At 36.8% G+C, this 14,022-nt stretch overlaps 1 protein-coding gene across 2 annotated transcripts; it reads left to right on the forward strand.

Moving 5' to 3' along the window:
- Positions 1-465: 465 nt before the first annotated feature.
- On the forward strand, positions 466-12,604 carry YIPF5 (Yip1 domain family member 5). 2 transcript variants are annotated; one of them, XM_055332136.1, is made up of 6 exons: positions 466-607; positions 1,152-1,271; positions 7,029-7,201; positions 7,975-8,120; positions 10,084-10,265; positions 11,636-12,604. In XM_055332136.1, exons 2-6 carry the CDS (start codon positions 1,162-1,164, stop codon positions 11,796-11,798), a joined length of 774 nt encoding a protein of 257 aa, XP_055188111.1. In that variant the 5' UTR covers positions 466-607; positions 1,152-1,161; the 3' UTR covers positions 11,799-12,604. The 2 variants fall into 2 exon arrangements, with proteins under 2 accessions (XP_055188111.1, XP_055188112.1); XM_055332137.1 differs by lacking the exons at positions 466-607; positions 1,152-1,271 and adding an exon at positions 5,557-6,638.
- Positions 12,605-14,022: the final 1,418 nt, after the last annotated feature.

Genomic DNA, 14,022 nt, shown 5'->3' on the forward strand with positions numbered 1-14,022 from the left:
TCCTGCAACTAAAGGCGACTAAAGGAACACTTAACAGCCTCACTTACAAAAGGAGAGTAATAGAGTACCCGTCTCGTTAGGTTATAAGGACTAAAAAACAGGCATACACTCCGTAACACTATGTCTGAATCCCGGTAAATCCGGAGGGCCCGACGCTCTGTAGTTTGCGGACAGGGACGGACCCCTGCGGCCCGGCATCCGCGATCGCGCACCCTCCCCCGGGACCACCGGCGACCGGCGGCTTCTCCCTCCTCCAGAGTAACGAGCAATTGCTGCGCCTGCGCCTTTCTGCCTCTACGGCTGCCCAGACTACCGGAAGTATTTTCCTTCTTCTCATTGGCCCGCCACTGGACTCATTCGTCGATACCGCGCATGCTCTATAGCGGGTCTCCCCCGCTCCCCCCCCCCCCGCACCCGGTCCCGCGCCGTGTCCAACCCAAAAGGGGCGCAAATCTGCCAACGCGCCTGCGCGAGCGGCGTGCCCCGGAAGCAGTTCTTTGGCCCTGTGACACGTAGCAACGGAGTCAATTCAGAGTCTGAACTGGTGTTGGGGGGTTTCGGGGGGTCGCAGGAGCTGCTGACGCCGCTACCGCCGCTTCCGCGTTTGGTGAGTGTCCCAGGCTTGTGGCCCGCTGTTCGGGTTCTCTTCAGTCCTGCGGCGCGGCTTGTTGCGGCCCTTCGGCGCCGCGTTCCGATCCTCTCGCCCAGACCCTCACTCCCTTTCAGGCCCTTGCTTTGAAGTGGCCCCTGGACCTCAGGCTCGGCCTTCCAGGGGTCGGCTCCTTCCCGGCAGGCCCAGGCCTTAGCCTGCAGGGAGACAGCCGCCCTGTCGGCGGCAGAGCCTGCCCTGAGCTGAGGAGTCGTCTCTGTGGTTGGTATTCTCGATCTCCGCGGAACCGGGGCCCCCACGCCCCTTCCCCTAACCCGGGGCACAGCAGCTCCGGCAGGCGGACGGGGCTTCCCGGCCCTTAGTTTAGACGTTTCCTGTGCAGCTGCCCACCCGGACCCGTCCTCCAAATGCTCTTCCCCCAGATTCCAGAAGAGATCAGTTACTGCCTTCTGAGGCTTTTTGCTTCGTCCGTATCGAAACGAATTCGGTAGGACCTTCCTTGGGTTTAAAGAGTATTTGCCATTTTTCTTCTCTCTTTCAGATCATTTGCGATGGCAGGCTTTGAGAACTTAAACACGGATTTCTACCAGACCAGTTACAGCATCGATGACCAGTCACAACAGTCCTATGATTACGGAGGAAGTGGAGGACCCTATAGCAAGTAACTTGTCAGCTTTGACCCTAGTCCCGGCTGAAGCGGATGCCTGTATCCTCAGTGTTTGGTTCTCCCTAAAACCGAGCGTGTCACCGTGTCCCTTGTCAGGAATGTGATTTTTCATAATTTTCCTTCCTCTGGAAAGATCTGTGACACCGGTTTGGGTTTGAAAGGATTGCCCTGTTTAATTTGGTGTCTTCTGCAAAACCTTCCAGCGTGCTGTGACTGTGAAAGTGGATTGTTAAAGAACTGTTTCCTAGTGGTAGTATTTCTACATCATTTAAGATACAGATAAGGGCTTCAAGGACCTAGGAGATACATAGGCTGTTTAGTCCACAGAGCCAGTTAAAAATTTAAAATCTTGCCAACAGTTAGCTCAAGAAGTTAAATCAGTCCAAATTTCAGACCTTATCAGTATTAATTCAGAGGGCTTAGTGACACTATTTAGCAGTGTAAGCTCTCTTATGAATCATCAGGTGATTTATATATATATATATATATACATATATATATATAGCAGGTGATAGTCATCTTTATTACTGCTCATAGCAAAACCTATGGTCAGTACACACAAGTCACCAGTTGCAGGTTGAAGAGGGGGCCTTGAAACCTTTCAGCCCTGAACTGTTAAAGAATAAAATTAAACAACAAGAAAAAAACCGACTTTTTTTTTTTTTTTTTTAAATGGTCCCTGGTGTTAGTGGCAGAAATACATTAGCGGAGCTTTTCCACCGATTTCCTCTAGAACGTCGTATTCTTAGTTTCTTAGGATCTTAAAGATAACCTCATCACTCATTTCCTACAGCAGGGTGGCTTAACCTTTCTTAGATGGTCCAGAATCCCTTCAAGAATCTTACAGAAAAGATGGGCCTGTTTCTGAGATGTAACTGTACACACTCAGATGCCCACATAAATATGCATGTTACTGCACACAGTTGGTGTCATATGATATTCATTTATGAACCAAGAATTAAAAACCTCCCGAAGGGTATCCCAGGATGAAGACAAGGGAAGGTTGTGTATTGAATCAATCTGAGAGAAACGTGTAGTAGTAGAACATGTTTGATTTAATAAATCTGAATGACAGTGCCAAGAGATTTAAAAAAACAAAGCAAAAATCAAATTCAGTCCTCACTCAGTATGGCCTGTCTTAGATAAGCTGTCACCTGTTGACCTCTTGAATCTGCTTAATTTGATATATTGTAAGGCTTTTCCCCCTAAAAGTCTAACACCTTGAGCAGTGGGAGTGAGCATGTGAGAAATACTATCTGTGAATGAGTTTTTTTCCTTCTGCTAAATTCTGTTATATGCCATTGGGGATTTATCTTTTTTGATCAATTAATTGGGTGGAATTGGAAAAATCGTGTTGAGAAATTTCCATTTACTTAAAAATGTCTTTGTTTTTGTTTGTTTGAATCTTTGTATGAGAGGAAAATGAAAGATTGGCTTGAGTGCAGCCAAAGCGCTTTGGAAAACCTGGCTCTGTATGTAGGCCTGTTTATACTAAATGATGTTTGAATTCTGCAAAACTATGACATATAGATCACAACCTCCTAGGTTTATTGATCTTTGCCTTTCTTTCCTGTCCTGTTCATGTGTGCGTCATGTGGGCATCACTTAAACTGTGACTTGTCTTTTCATCTCAGGTATCATCATCTCATTTCAATTCTCCAGAGGGAGGTTGTTTAGATATTCTTTTGCTAACTATTCTCACATTTCCATTGCAACCAGATCATGTGCCAGTAACCATTGCTTCAGTATAATGAATTTTTTATCCCAGGTGCTTTTATACCCATTATTGCCAATTAACAAATATGAGTTTATAGGTGAAGCCTAGTGGAGGAATGTAGGAAGCCTAATGTATTAGCAGTAATAACTGGGTTTCATTTATTTATTTATTTATTTATTTATTTTTATTATTTTTTATTTTTATAAATTTATTTTTTGTTGGTGTTCAATTTGCCAACATATAGAATAACACCCAGTGCTCATCCCATCAAGTGCCCCCCTCAGTGCCCGTCACCCATTCACCCCCACCCCCCGCCCACCTCCCCTTCCACCACCCTAGTTCGTTTCCCAGAGTTAGGAGTCTCTCACTGGGTTTCATTTATAAGTGTCATTTTCATATTCATATAACAACAACTAAAAGTAAAAGACCCTTTCACCTTAATCTGTTGAGTTTTATGATTGCCACATTGGTTGGGTCCACATTGTATGCTAGATATAAAATACCAACTACTATTTTTAAAGTTTTTAAAGCTAGTATTTTTTCTTCTTTGACTTAACTGATAAGTATCTATATGGAGTACAATGTTGATTTACTCTCTAAAGATCATGTCTACCATGTTGTGTTCTAGTTTAAAACCAGCAGGCAAGCCAGGAATTTTCCTGACCAGGTCCTTCTGGAAAAGGAAAATAGTAAAATTCCACGGTGTAGTCTTTCTCACCTTGGATCTTAAAGAAGGAATGATGGTACCACTTTTGAAGCTGTCATTTGCTTGTAGTAATTCTCTTCCTGACATGAAATATATGAGTCTCTATTAGCAGTTTTAAAGTATGGACCACAGACCCCAGAGGATCCTTGAGATCCTTTTCAGGGAGCCTTTTAAGGTTAAAACTAATAATAACAATGCTAAAACACTATTTACCTTTTTAGGTGTCTTAACATTTTTACTGATACTGTAAAAACAATGGTTGGTAAAACCGCTAGTACCTGAATATGATGACAAGGGCATCAGAGTGTTTTAGTAATCATTGTATTCTTCATCACCACACACTTGCTGGGGTGTGGAGGGAACCAGTTTCATTTAAGGCTGCCCCTGATGAAGCAGTAAAAATCATGATGTTACACATGTATTCAGTACACATGTATTAAAAATATTCTGTGTGACAAAATGGGAAACAGTCATAAAGCACCTCCGGTTCATACTGAAGCACAGTTATTATCTTGAGGAAAAGCCACTGTGCAATTTCAGTTGCAGGTTGTATCAACTGCTTTTCGTGAAAACCATTTTTATTGGAAATAACATCCCAGCAAACTGTGGTTATGTAGATTTGAGAACTGGGCAGATATTTTCTCAGAGATGAAATAATTGAGATAATAATTGAATAATGCTTAACCTCAAGAAAGAAAACTGACAGTATGTGTAATTAATGGTTAAATTAAAGTTTTCAGGTAAAAATGAGGATTTGGGAAAACTGTATCCATTACTGTGAACTTCTCAGCTTTCTAGTAATTAACCATTTTTCTGATGAAATCATTGGTAGATATTAACAAATGTGATTTTCCTCTATACTTCATATATATGTTTTTATATTAAGTATGTCAATATTTGGGAGAGCTATATCACTCACTAATATTTTCTAAATTAGCAGTGAATGTTACAAAATCATACATGAGTAAGGGAAGAATCCATTCAAAGTGCAAGACACATCAGTGTATTTTAATATAACAGTATAAAAAGTTTATTAGTGTTGTTAACAATTTTATTTGTTTATTCATTCATTCATTGATTCATTCATTCATGAGAGACACAGAGAGAGAGAGAGGCAGAGACATAGGCAGAGAGAGAAGGAGGCTCCATGCAGGGAGCCCAATGTGGGACTTGATCCCGGGTCTCCAGGATCATGCCCTGGGCTGAAGGCAGCGCTAAACCGCTGAGCCATCTGGGCTGCCCTGTTAACAATTTTCTATGTAGTTGTTTTTTTTTTTTTTTAAGATTTTATTTATTTATTCATGAGTTACACACAGAGAGAGAGAAGCAGAGACACGGGCAGAGGGAGAAGCAGGCTCCATGCATGGAGCCCAATATAGGACTCGATCCTGGGACTCCAGGATCACGCCCTGGGCTGAAGGCAGGTGCTAAACCACTGAGCCACCCAGGGATCCCAATATATACCTACGTGTTCTAGATAACACTTTATTTTTTTTTTAAGATTTTATTTATTTATTCATGAGAGACACAGACAGAGAGAAAGAGAGGCAGAGACACAGGCAGAGGGAGAAGCAGGCTCCATGCAGGGAGCCTGATATGGGACTCGATCCCGGGACCCCAGGATAACGTCCAGGGCTGAAGGCAGGCGCTAAACCGCTGAGCCACCCAGGGATCCCCATATATAACACTTTAGAATGAATTATAATAAATAGTAAATGTACAACCCTTTTAAAGGTGCAGAAGTTTTTAATATTGAAGTTTTTAATATGAAAATTAAGTCTTCTACTTACCCCTACTTTCCGGTCCTTTTACTTATATAATTATGTATATTATATTAACTATGTTACATTATATCTAAACTTGTGTAATCGTGCATATTATATGTAATATATGTACCTGTAAATAAAATACACATATGCAAATATATACACACAGATATATTCCAAAAAGTACAATCACAGTGGGTACATATGGTATATACTATTCTGAACATTGGGTGTTTTTTCGTTTCTGCCCATTAAGTATTTTTTTATTTTCATTCTTTATTACACATAAAAGTACCTCATTCCTTTTAACAGGTGTTTAGTAATCTTTGCCCCCCATTACAATATATTTACTGGTAACTGTTCGTGTTGTTTTTTGTGTTTTGCTATTAAATAGTGTTTCATCGAATTCTGTATTACTATATAGCCAGAAAAATAAATACCATTTTTTTACAGCTTGGATTGAAATAGAGTGATAACTAAGTCTTGAGAATCTCATTGGGTTCTCCAGAGGGCTGTGTGTAGTTGAACTTTTGCCATTACTTGGATTTGCTTTTAATCAAGATATCAGTTATTTTAAAAATTAGATTTAAGATCTCCAAATAATATTCATGGCAGTCATTAGATTTTATACTTGTCAAAAGGAACTATAAAAGTTTTAAGGGTAATTAAACTAAAGGATCTTTAAGGCTTTAAAAAATTTCTTTTCAAAATAATTATTTTATTCTTTATTTCTTTCTGTGTAATGAGATTAGTTCCGTTGATAGGTAAGCCATATTTTTTTTTTCCCAGAACATGGCAAAACAGGTTTTTAAAGACACTACTTCAGTAACCTTCAGGTCCCTGTTGTTTTCATCATTAAAATAGCCTTGGTAAAGTCTCTTTTTCTACAGTGCAGGATTTACTATAGCACATATCAAATGAGACAGTAGATGTACATCTGCTTTGAAAACTTAACAGTGCTATTCAAATGCAAGATGTACTAATAATGTTTTGTTGTATTCAGAAAGCTTTCACAGGAAGAGGCTTGAATTTTTCTACTCTGTATTTGAAGTTGGTGGTTATTTTTAAAGAGATTTATCCATCCGCTTGCAAAATATAACATAGTACAGAAAGTAAAGAAGAATGATTACATTCAATGGAGATCCAAACCACAATGGAAAATTACATAGCATGTAAGACAAAGTCTGTCATGTTACATTTTCATTCATAGTTTTAGGCATCAGTTGTATTTCACAGCTGTCTTCATATTACATATACTTATTGAAGGGGAAGAATAGATAAGATTCTTTAGTTTTCATTTGTTGACCGCCTAATGTTTAAAAGTTTCATAGTTGGTAAAATGCTTAATCTCCATGTGAGTGTTGGCATCATTAGCAAGATTCTCTAAAAAATACAACTTACCATTAGATAATCAAATTGATCTTAGTTATTAGATCTTATTTCAACACTATTTATGAAAAGTAGTAAAGTAGCTATTCTATGAATTGCAGGACTTTGATTCTCTAGCTCTCAGAGATTGCCACTGTTGACGTAATTCTGAGAAATGTAACTTTGGTTTATAGACAGTATGCTGGCTATGACTACTCGCAGCAAGGCCGATTTGTCCCTCCAGAGATGATGCAGCCACAACAGCCATACACCGGGCAGATTTTTCAGCCAACTCAGGCATACACTCCAACAACACCTCAGCCATTCTATGGAAACAATTTTGAAGATGAGCCACCCTTATTAGAAGGTAGGATTGGTTGCAGTAGTTTGTAGTATTCTGTGATGTCTAGCTGGTCAGTGAAAACATATCTCAGTTTGGAGAAGTTGTCCCTTCCTTTAAAAGAATAATTTTATACAAAAAAAAAAGCCACATATGAAACCACATTGAGCTATAGGGGACCAGATTTTTAATAGATCTTCATAAAGTGACAATTATGTGAGCATTGACTTAATTCCCATTACTGATTAAATTCTGTCAGTAGAAGAAATAAAAGGAAATACCGTAGTAATGATTGTTTTACATGGGAGAAACTGGCAAAACTAGTAACATCACTGAAAAGTATGGTGATTTTCAAATTGTATTCTAAAACCCATGAAGCAGTAGTTCCATACATTTTAGGTCGAGGTTGGATACGTTATGAAAGTCTAATGAGAGCTATGGAAAAATGTACACCTGTGCATAGAAACATAGTTTCATATACAATTTCATAGCATCTCCAAGTATTTCTGAAGTCCCAAGTAAAGAACCCCTAACTGATAACATTGTCCATATATTCTTTGTTATGCACGCATAGCTGCGAATGTCTTGTTTTGTCATATCCACACACTTTTGCAGCATCAAACCAAAAATAGGATATTTGCAGTCAATGAAAACTGGTATTGAGTAATCACCAAAATGCCTGATATTGCTAGATTCTCTTTTGATGCTGAATGTTTCATTTTATCTCCTGTTGTAGCATAGATTCTGGTAAACTCAAGGTGTGTCACAAATCCTAATTGTCTTACTTTCTTTTCCTTTAGAATTAGGTATCAATTTTGACCACATCTGGCAAAAAACACTAACAGTGTTACATCCGTTAAAAGTAGCAGATGGCAGCATCATGAATGAGACTGATTTGGCAGGACCAATGGTTTTTTGCCTTGCCTTTGGAGCCACGTTGTTACTGGTAAGATTTTAGTTTGAGCTCTCAGTGTGAGATTAAAGAAAATCTTTCATTGTTCCATCAGGAGCCATTTTTGAGACTGTTGATATATCAAATCTTTCATGTGTTTTGAATGGTATTAAGTTGCTGGAATATATACCCATTCATCACTTCTCCATTGACAACAAATGTCATATATTTAGAAATAATTTTTTTGTTCTGAGAAAAGTTCCAATCATTAGGGGAAAAAAAACACAAATAACGTGTGGCTTCAGTCCCTCATCAAAATTCCATCTTACTTTTTAGAAATTGACAACATTCTTTAGCCTATTGCTCTTTTATTTATTTATGTATATTAATAATAGCTTTTGCTTATTTTTTAATCTATAGACCTTGGATGATGTTTTGTTATGGTGGTGCTTGTTCTTAGTTTTGTATATATTTTAACTTTTAATGAATTGGAATGTTAAAAGACAAGAAGTTTCCCTGCAAATGTTAAAGTATATTGAAAATGAATAGTTGTAAAGATAATTTGTTAATATTTGTTGTATTTTATCTTATGTCTCTGAATTAAGAGAGATAAATGAAGTAACGGATAGAAGATGGGATTTTTAGTCAGAAAAGCTGGGCATCAGTTCAGTGCTCCTGCTCTTTTCTGGAGTAAAATGTTTCATCCTTCAGCTCCCTCTGATAATCCTATGTTTCCCACCTCACAAGATTGTTTACAGATTAACCAAGAGGTTATATGAGAACCCAGAAAAATTTTAAAGTGCTGTACATATATGAGGTTTTGTTATTACTACATTAATGAATTCATTAAACTCAGCTGAACCTTTTAAATCTTCTACATTCTCACATATTTGCAAATAAATACTGAGTCTAACAAAAATGACAAGAATTTTTCCATGTAACATAATCTTTGAAGACATTCTCATGATTGACTTTTATATGTCCAAAATCTGATAAACAAGGACATTTTTGAAATCTTCTCTGTGGACTGATTTTCATCATAGTATGACCTGAATACATTGTTTGCTCATACATCTTGATTTTAAGAGTACTCTTACAGGGGCACCTGGGTGGCTCAGTGGTTGAGTACCTGCCTTTGGCTCAGGTCGTGGTCCTGGGGTCCTGGGATTGAGTCCCGCATTGGAGGGAGTCTGCTTTTCCCTCTGCCTTACGTCTCTGCCTCTCTCTCTGTGTCTCTGATGAATAAATAAAATTAAAAAAAAAAAAGGATACTCTTAGAGCAGTGTAACTAACTTATACTGTCTTAGTTCTGTTTGGTAATGTCTTTTAGAAGAGCATAATTCTTTTTGTTTGTCAAAAGACTATAAATCCACCAACAATTTGGGGAAATAATGAAAGAAAATACATCTTCCATTATATTTCTCTTACTTGTTAATCAGTTTTCTTTTCTTCTCCCCTCCCCATAGAACCATGGTGTCCTGCTTATCCTGGCTTCCTTTCTCTTAGCAACTTTAACAGCCATATAAAGTGAATGATGAAATTGTTTCTGCTGTTAAAAAGATTGCAACTACATCTGCCAATGAGAATAAATTGCTTCAGGGCAATTTTGGTGGTATTAGGTGCTTTCAAGTAATATTAGATATCGTCCAAACATTCTACAGGGTTTTCCATCTTGTCTCTGTAGTTTATTTGCTTAATATCAGCTAGATTTTTTTTTTTTTTTAAGAAATCTACTACTTAAAAGTAATTGTACCATGATTTTGTATCTTTATTTGCTGAATTGCTCAAATACTAACTGGAAAATTAAAAAACCAAGTATCTGTGTATTGGAAAGTGGATATTTCAGATATCTTGAGGAAGATGTAAATCTGTATTTTACTACTCTGCATAAAGAATAGATGCCTCTATAGATTTTGATGTTTGCAAATTAGATATTTTCTTACATGTACCATTTTAGGTGAACTAAAACCAAAAAGAATTTTTTCCCTTTAACCTGTAATCTTTTCTTTACCCATAGGCTGGCAAAATCCAGTTTGGCTATGTATATGGGATCAGTGCAATTGGATGTCTAGGAATGTTTTGTTTACTAAACTTAATGAGTATGACAGGTGTTTCATTTGGGTGTGTGGCAAGTGTCCTTGGATATTGTCTTCTTCCCATGATCCTACTTTCCAGCTTTGCAGTGATATTTTCTTTGCAGTAAGTACTGATCATTATTTTGGGGATTGATTGACCAGTTCTCTGAAATAGGATTTATCTCACCATCAGTTTAAGATAAATCACTGATTCAGCAAACATGAGATACAGTGCCTGTTATGAATAAGGACTGTACTATATGCTTTTCAGTGGTGAACAGTGGACCTGAGAATAAATTTAAAAACTTTTTATACCATCTCTGCTTTTATCTGTGATAAAGAATTTCACTAGTTCTGTGTTTATTTATACCATTGTCAGTAAACAAACAGAACAGTGGTGATTGTTAACTAAAATATTGGGTGAAAAGATCAAATTGTTAAAATTACTCTTACCAACTCTGATATTTTTTACACTGTATCTGATTTTAAAGATGTTAGGCATATGCCAAATGAAAGTAATAAACACACAGTCTGTTTGGCAGCTTATTAACTGAAAACAAAACATTCTTTTTATGGGAAGAGGCAGTTACATGTTCTCAGATGTACTTGTAAGCAGCTTTAAGTGTGTAATTGTAAGTGATACTTTAGGTAAAGTTAGAAAGATATAAATTCCTGCTGATAAATTCTCTTCTCATGGCCGGTATACAGATCCTCTCAACAGTTTAGGCTCCTCCTTGTGGCTAGTGCCAGGCACAACCAATGATGGGCCTTTGTTACACTTTGATAAAGTTAAAAGAGAGGTTTAGGGGAAGAGCATGTATCAGCTATTCGATGGTAGAGATTTTGATGGCTTCACAATGTTCCTGCTTTGCGTAAAAATGCTTCAGTTTTGCAGTGTAAACTCATTCTTTTCATTTGTTGAGATTGGTACATATATATTTGAATTTTACAGAAGACATTTTCTACCAAAACAGTATTTTCTAACCAGGGCAGTTTTGCTCTTAAGGGTACATTAGGCAGTGTCTGGAGATCATTTTGATTGTCGCATCTGTGGGCCATGCAGATGTGCTGCTGGTACCTTATGGCTAAAGGCCAGAGATTCTGCTGAACAACCTAGCAATGCACAGAACAGTCCTTCACAACAAAAGTGCATCCATCCCAGATATCAGTAATGTTAAAGTGAGAAACCTAGCTCCTATGCTAACAGGAGCAAAATGTAATTATAAATGAGCTTTTTATCACATCATTGAATGTGGATGTGAATAATTCAGCATCATTGAATTCACTACGAGGTACGTTATTTTAACATTTGAAAAAATCGATCATTTCTATAGATGTGTACAATGTGGATTTAAAATGCTTTTCTTTAGAATTGGTTATTGTTGTATTTTTTTCTTTTTTTCTTTTTTGTTGTTGTTGTTGTTGTATTTTTTCATAACTAATCTCATCTACTGCCTTTTCCCCCTTCCCCCTCTTTTTCCTTGTTGGTTACAGAGGAATGGTAGGAATCATTCTCACTGCTGGAATTATTGGATGGTGTAGTTTTTCTGCTTCCAAAATTTTTATTTCTGCATTAGCCATGGAAGGACAGCAACTTCTAGTAGCATATCCTTGTGCTTTGTTATATGGAGTCTTTGCCCTAATTTCTGTTTTTTGAACTGAATTTATCTGGCATGTGGACATCATTGGGCCAAAAAGGACTTTGAACTCTTAAATTGGACCAGCGAACTGCTACAGTGCAACTCTCATGCAGACCTAATATTTGATTATTGGAGCAATGGAAGTAAACATGTATCTTTTGTTCATTTTTATAGAACTTTTGAATACTATGTTGGATTTATCTGCAGTATGACTAGCTTTAAGTGTTTGTGCTTATACAAATAAGTGCTATTTCTCTCCTGTTCCTGCAGCCTTTAAAAAACAAATTTTTTCCCTTGCAAATTATATTAAGATGTTTTTAATAGATTTTTATCAACTGTGGGAAACTAACCACAGAGCTAACACTCTTTCTTAGAAACAACCCATAGTTAAGAAGACACAAGACTTACTGCAGAAATATTTTTCCAAGGGATTAAGAGAGAAAAATTGCCTATATTCTTGAGTTAGATGCACTTGAAGCAAAAAAAGTGATCCCAAAGTAGAGTTTTATGAGTTTGCACTTCAAAAATTTAACATTCCTTTAAATTATCTTAGGGAGTTTTTGCTAAAATTCAATGAGAGAAGCCCATAGTCTACTTTATTGTAGGTAGGAAATGTGAACACCTGTTGAGATTAGCATTAACTAAACCATAGTGACCCAGACTGGCCACATTAATGTTCATAGTTGGGATTCCATATTTCCTAGGAAAAAGAAAATCACTAACCTTTTTTTGAGAAAAATATTTAAAATGTCACAATTTCATTACTGCAGTTATCAATGTAAAATGCATTTGATGCTTAGTAATTAAAATTTTCCCGATTTTATCTGCTGTTGAGTTGACTTTGCTATTTTCGGTATCGCATTTTCTTTAACAAGGTTCTGGTTTTAACTTGTATTCCTAATTTATCCTAAGCTTTAGGAACAGAAGTCATTTAGTATAAAATCAGAAAAAAGGTCTTAAGTGGAAGGCAATTTACTTTGAGTTACAACATTATTTCCTTGTATTAAACTTATTTGGCCAATATCATGCTATCTTGCCAGAGAATCTCTAGGAAAATGCTGCATCTTGTATTTTGATCATTGGGTTTTTCTGAAAAAACAACTCTGATTTTGGATGAGTCAATTTATAGTTATGAGAAAGGTGCCCTGGGAGGAGGAAAATGTTGCCTTCTTTAGAAAAGGGGACTTTTTAGACTAAGTAAAAAGACTGATTTTTTTTTAAAGTTCAATAAAAAAGGAGGTTACATTAATAAAACACATTTCTTATAAGATCATAATTTCTAATCTCTGGAATCACGTAAATTTGCTTTTCTTCATTAATACTTACTCTTCTGGAGGAATACTCTCACTAACAATTCATTTCTGGCTGGGTTTTCAACCTCACCAAAGTGTTTTAGAATATTTTTTATTGTAATCCATGGATAGTACCTTTTTTGCCTTTTTCATTTCATTTTATAAATACACAGTAACCTTGTTAAGGCAGATGTAATGAGTGCCTTCTGTTAATACCCAGTTTTTCCTAACAAATAGGGTAGATGATTCTTTGTGAAATAAATTTTCCCACTGTTACTTAGTCCTAGACCATTAATCTTAAGCCATATTTATTTTTTGCCTCTCCCACTCCGAACATAAAAATTTTTAATTTAAATCAATGTTGAGAGATTTTTATTGTTACTTGTTTTATTTAACTCCAAAGTCATTAGATACAAAACCATCTCATACATAACAGTTATTCTGTCAAAATAGTTATATAGTGGAGTTGCATTTAATGCAAGAGGTTAGTTTTAGAGTTTGGTACCTGAAGAGTCATGTATAGCCCCAATTTCCCTTCTAAAATTTTTCTTTAAAATACAACAAATATAGCCATATTTATGCATACTTTAAAAGCTGAAAAACCGTTTCAAAAAGTTATATGTGGTGACTTTTTTCTCTGACATTGTAGTAGATTATGTTCCCTCATTGAAGTTTCAGGAAGAGCAGGTAGCTTGATTTGAGGGCCCATTTTGTACCAAAAACATACAGGTACCATTAAATGCTAGACACACTCTATATAGCTATAGATTCACTTAGTGATTATCCCTGAGTAACAAACTCACTGTGAATGTATTTCAGGATCTCTCACTCAAGCTAGTGTTATTTATGCATGTTGTATGCCAAGGGCAGATAATTGTTTTTATGTATGGTATAAATGTATATTTTATGAATTTTAATACCATGTTAGATTACCATGTTTACCAATGGG

This window comes from Nyctereutes procyonoides, unplaced genomic scaffold (genome assembly GCF_905146905.1).
Source record: "Nyctereutes procyonoides isolate TBG_1078 unplaced genomic scaffold, NYPRO_anot_genome, whole genome shotgun sequence".
NCBI lineage: Eukaryota > Metazoa > Chordata > Mammalia > Carnivora > Canidae > Nyctereutes > Nyctereutes procyonoides.